The 6,000-nt window shown below is 31.2% G+C and overlaps 1 protein-coding gene across 1 annotated transcript in view; it reads right to left on the bottom strand.

The window, feature by feature from the left end:
* CNKSR2 (connector enhancer of kinase suppressor of Ras 2) overlaps positions 1-6,000 on the bottom strand; it is a 287,354-nt gene that overhangs the window by 163,287 nt on the left and 118,067 nt on the right. Inside the window, exon 7 of the mRNA XM_006899544.1 lies at positions 4,326-4,394. Within this exon, the coding sequence (XP_006899606.1) occupies positions 4,326-4,394 (69 nt within the window). The remainder of the gene's footprint in view (positions 1-4,325; positions 4,395-6,000) is intronic.

Genomic DNA, 6,000 nt, shown 5'->3' with positions numbered 1-6,000 from the left:
AGGGGGAAAGGAAGGGCAGAATTGAACTTTAATGAATCATCACTCTCTATTTGTGTTCTAATCATAGTGACTTTTCCTTTTAACAAAAAGGGTTGTTAAAGGGGTTTGGGGATGAGAGAACAAGGGTGACAATGGAGCCAAAAAAAGAGAAACTTTGGTGAGAATAAGGTTGTCACTTCTGAAAGTTTTCAAACTGCTCAATAATTCTACAATCTTTTTCCTTTCCTACCCCACCCTTTCTTTCATCTTACTCAGTGATATTTAACACTCTGAAAAGAATAAAACCCACTAGCTTTTGGTACTCATTTTCCATCTTTCATTAACCAGTCCCTAATATCCTGACTACTTATTGCAATCTATTTTCTTGACTATGCATATCTGTTCTTTCCCATTTAGGTACCCTTAACAAACACACCTACTGAATAATATCTTGCCATAATGCAGTGACCAGGTTGAGGAAGATCTTTCAAAAGAATAGTAAATACTTTTTAATATTTACACAAAATAAAATAAAATTTTTTCAGAATGCTGAATTCAACTATCATACATGCCACTATTTTCAACTGATATTCCTAACAAGAAAGTATCTGTTTTTAGTATGGATAGAATCTTTACAATACTGACACACCAAAAACAGTATTGACAAGAAAGTTAAAAGATTCGTTAGGAACATGCCCAAATAATTGTGATAACTATAAATAGTCTCATTAGCTTAAAAAAAAAAAGGTTAAAAGTGCATCATAAAAGAAGAGTTGCTAGTTCAAACTATGCCGAAGTATCTCCCAGAGACAGGGATGTAGTGGCAGATGAACTCGAAAAAATCTTGGGAGATGCCAGCAGTCTTTGAGGAGTAGGATCTTCAGTGGTGGGGAAGACATGCAATATGACTCAGTCTGCTTTGCTTGGATGTTCATGATTTTTTTCTTCTTTCTACCTGGTAGCCACAGTTTCTCAGCCACAGAAGTATGCTATTTTGAAATTATTAAAAGCCACTTATAATAAAAAAAAATATAGCAACATGAAAAAGGACATAAAACTTCTGGTTTCATTTTAAAGAAAAAAATTTTAAAAGAAAACTAGAAACATACACATTGAATTGGACTTTTTGGAGATATACCATACTTTCAATGTTAAAAAATGGTATTTGTATTCACCCATGATTCATTCAACTTTCTTAAACACTTATAGGGCAATTTCACATCATTTTTATATGTATTTTTAAGTAAGATAAGTTAGCAGATATTATGTTGTCTCTAATTGCCTATAAAAGTTATACTTAAGCAGTAGGAAATTTTACAATTACATAAAAATATAAGTTGGTCTAATAGCTAAATTAGTAAGATTTAACATTACTATTCTCATTACAGAATTTCAATTGATACTTAATAGTATTGGGAGTATCTCATCATAATAGTCAATTAATTAACTGGATTAGAGAATTTGTGTTAAATGTCTATTTCAAATATATTAGACATACTTTAATGTAACTTACTATTATACCATGACCAATCTTTAATGTCCATGAATATGAACAAAAGGATAGAAGATTGCATACTATAAATCATTTCTATTACTTGGACTAATTTCTCTATCAATCAAAGTTTCATAGAAAATAAATCCTGCTAATTTACATTTCACTACATTTGTATATTGTCTAATAAAAAGTTAAAGGCGTGTAAAGACCAGGATGCTGGAAGTCATAAGAAAAGGTGGGCCAGAGAAGGTTACATTTCATGAATATGCCTCTTAGTTGAATAAAATGAGAAAATCTGGCAACTGATAGCATTGTTAAGTAAAGCTACTTTCATGAAATTCAAGATTTTTTTTCTGTCAGGGAATGTCTCTATTATAATAAAAAAATCAATTTTCAGGCTCTAGTAGCTGCCTGTCAAGAAAGTGGACTCCAACTGGCTCAGCTGTTCCAACAGAAAAAGGAAGGAAGCTCCAGTTAAGAAAAGGACTTTTTAATGAGCTTCTCATGTGTCTCTCACATCTGATAGGTGGCTTATATACCTAATCAATCTGGCAGAAAGGAGTGGAAGTGGCAGTAAAGTTCAATCCCACTACAACCCAGTTACATAAATAATCTTTTTTCCTCTTTTCTTACCTTTACTATAACTTTTTCCTGCTTTCCCCTCTTCTTCTTCTTTTTTTTTTTCTCTTGTTGTGTACCATCGAGTAGGATCCAACTGGCACAGGAGATTACCCCTGCACCTGGTGGATTTGAACTGTGTGCCTTTGGGATTGCAGTGCAGCTTCTTGCCACTAGGCCCCCAGAGCTCCCTCCCACTCTGTTTTTATGCATTTTCACTCTTCTCTTACCTTTACTATCACTGAATCATGAAATTTATTTACATGCTTATTGGAATTCTTTCCTCTTTGATAATGTTATTATTTTAATTTTGGAAATGAGTATAATCGAACTGAAGACCATGAGTTTTTTCTTTAGACAGTCTCAAGTTGTGCATAAATGAAATAATCACTTTGACGCTCAATTTCTACACATACCTACTTTGTAGGATTATTATTAAAGGAAATAAAATCAATATGTATTATGATGTTTCTTGGCACAGTATAGGAACTAAATAAATGCTGGCTGTAGTTATTATTATAAAAGGTTACACTGATGCTCAAATAGTGACCATGATGCACTAAGAACCATAGTAAATTTCAGTGCAAAAACTGGAACCAAGACTCCCCAGTCATTACTCTGTGTAGTTCTCAATGTTTTAAATGTTCCTATGATGTATATATTCACATATTTATATATATACACACACTCTAGTAATACCTAAATGTCACCAATCCATCGGCTTTTACTAGTTTATCTAGAAACTTAATGATCTTTCACAGCCATTTGACAAACATCAGAATCTCTGTCCACACAGAAATCCCTTTAAATTTTCTTCGTTTTGCTTTCTTCATTAAAGACTATTTTCTATCATCTTAACTGGATACCCATGCTGGAACTATCCCCCAGAGCCACATTTGTTGAGGTCACATTTTAGAAATGGAGGCTACATGAAGAGGGGAAACTGCCAGTTTACTGAAGCAGCTACTTTATCCTACAGCCCAAATCCTCACCCTAAGGGACAAGAAACTCCAGGTCAGGACAAAGTCTCTGTAGTTTCAAGCAATGAAAACTTTCTGGCGAACAAAATTTTCTTACTATGGTATATCTACGTATTCAAACTTTAAACTTTTATTATTTTTACTACATTTACACAATGATCTTATTGAAGAAACATCATTAATTATCAGTACTTAGGAGCCTTTTCAAAATATCACCCTTTCAGCTTATTTGAAACCCAAAAGAAAATGGATCTTTTTACCATATAATCACAGTCATAGAGTCTTCTTATCTACAAGACATAGTTTTACTTTTTGAGTTTCTTCTACCATTAGGACATGCAAAAGAAAATTTAGTTAAAAGATGTAATGGGAGATAATTCCTTACTTTGAAGATTTAGTGCGCTATAAGTAAATTATCAAAAATTTTCAGTTACAATTTTTGTATTAACGAACTTATTTTTTAAAAGTAATTTTTAAGACAATACACATTATCTTGGCAGAGAGTGGGGAGCAAAGTGAATTAAGACACAGAAAACAGTCTGAAATGCAAATGAAAAAAATGTTCATTTTATAAATATAAGATTAAGAAAAAGTGTTTTTTAAAATCTACCATAACTATAGAATGCCACACTGTCATTCTTAGCTGTAGAAAAGAAATTAATGAAATTCTTAGAGTGAGAAAATTCTGTGGACTTAGTTAAGTGCAATAGTTTTAAAACTTTATCTCTTATTCTCTTTGAAGAAACAAAGAACCAATTAATTTATTAAATTTTATAGTTTTTTAAAGAAACCTACACTTAAAATGAAAAGTAAAATTTACCAGATATTCTAATCAACAAATTAATGTCAAAATAATAAAGAAATGCAAACTACTACAAAACATATATATCAGATAAGCAAGTAAGTTTTAAAATTAAACTTTGAAAAATTATCTCAATAAATGATCAAATTTATACACATTGTCACTTTAATTTCTATTCCAAAATTACTATCCTAGTTCATTGGGTATATAATGTTACCCTGCATCTGTTCACATAGAAATGTGTATTTACCCTCAACTACCATGAGTATTTCCTTATGCTCTTTTCCTTGCCCTACATTCCATCAAATAATAAAGAATATGCAATGATTTTATTTTTAACAGGCAACTGCTTTGCACACAAACAAGCATTTCATTTCATGAATATTTTTAAAAGGTTTAGCAAATCTTTAAATCAGTTCCTCCCACTGACTCTTAAGGTAATTATACATACCACAGTCTGATGATTAACTTGAATCACTTCATCACCAGCATGAATTTTCTTGCAACGATCTGCAGGCGACTGAATTAATGTAAAAGAAACGATAAAGAAAATAAATTTTATCTGTCATTTCTTCTCTCTGTCAACACTACCATAAGTTCGTCCCTTAGACTTAGGAATTAAATTAATAAAAATGGCTACCAGAACCTATTATTTGCATTTTGTGTAAAACTAATGACAGTAAACAGAGATGCAAAACAATGTAATAGATATTTATGTTATGAAAGAATAACATATTTCTGAGAGCATTAGGGGAAAATGATAATTGGTATTAACTTTGAAAAATTTACATATGCAACCTTGCTCTCCTGGGCAACTGCTTAAAAAAATGTACTGCAAAATGTTATCATTTGTATACTTCGATATTTTCTATTTAATATAAATAATTCATATAACTTCAGTAAATCAAGGTTTTTTTCAAGTGTATGCATAAGTACTAGTATTCTACGGCTGATAAATTTTACCAATTTTCAGGAAATGAAACTGAGGCTAATAAAGGAATTTTATAATATTGTAATGGATAATGAATTTAAAATACTGGTCTTTATTCTTCCTCTAGCGACTAATGGTTACTGATTAAATATATTAGTGGACATTTTAATGGCAATATAGAGCAGAGCCATAGTGTGCTAAACTAACCAAAAGATCAGGAATTAAAATCAACCAACCACTCCATGAGAAAAAACCAAGACACACTATGGAGCTGTTCCTCTGTCCTAAAGGGTTGCTAGGAGTTGGAATCAAACCAATGGCAGTGGATAAAACGCTTCTGGACTTTTAACTATATAGATAATATGTTCTTATGAAAACATATACTTGAGTATGTATGTATTTACTTAGCTACCAAATACAAATGGTAGTGACATTATTCACTAGTATCCATGAAAATTGAATGAAGTGATGTGCATATGGAAGCCAATCTGAAACTGATGAATTATTTGCTTTAAAAGTGATTTCCAGTGCCTTTACTTTTTTTACTCTCTTCAACTTTCCAATTAATTAAAAAAATACAGGAGCCTTAAAACAATATCAATTCTATTTCAACAAATTTTTAAAATTAACAATAAAAATTATTTGTTATGGTAAGCACACTAAGGAGTTGCAGTTGAGAGAGTAAAAACACAAGTCTACCATTAAGGAAGAGATCCATCTAGCATATGAAGCAAACAGTGACATTAACAGAAAAAAAATATTTACTCCACAATACATTTTAGTAGGTAGGGTATGTTGATAAAACAGATAAATAACCATTAACAACTCTGAAAAGATTTTAACTCATTAATAAAGCTGTCATAATAGCTTATGTCACTATGCTATCTGGTTCATAACCTATGATCATAATAAAGAAAATGTCAAGGAAATAGCTCTCGTCATGATAAAAAAAATTATTTGGCTCAGGAAATGAAAGTAAGTTCAAATAACTCTTCCCATCTATAAAAAGTGAAATGTCTAAAAATTATAGACTTCCGGTGTTAAGATCTGAGAGCTTATTGTTCAAACTCTTAATTGTACAAGAGAAGAAAACTAAGGCACTTGACCACTTTCACAGTCAGCTTTCCTTAGAACTCAGCATAGTTCCTAATTATAAATGATTGAGGGTGCCAAAAATAGTAAAATATTTTCAAGA

This window comes from Elephantulus edwardii, unplaced genomic scaffold (genome assembly GCF_000299155.1).
Source record: "Elephantulus edwardii isolate Elephantulus edwardi_28Jun2011 unplaced genomic scaffold, EleEdw1.0 scaffold00260, whole genome shotgun sequence".
Classification (NCBI taxonomy): domain Eukaryota; kingdom Metazoa; phylum Chordata; class Mammalia; order Macroscelidea; family Macroscelididae; genus Elephantulus; species Elephantulus edwardii.
This window is presented reverse-complemented; position numbering and strand designations above follow the sequence as displayed.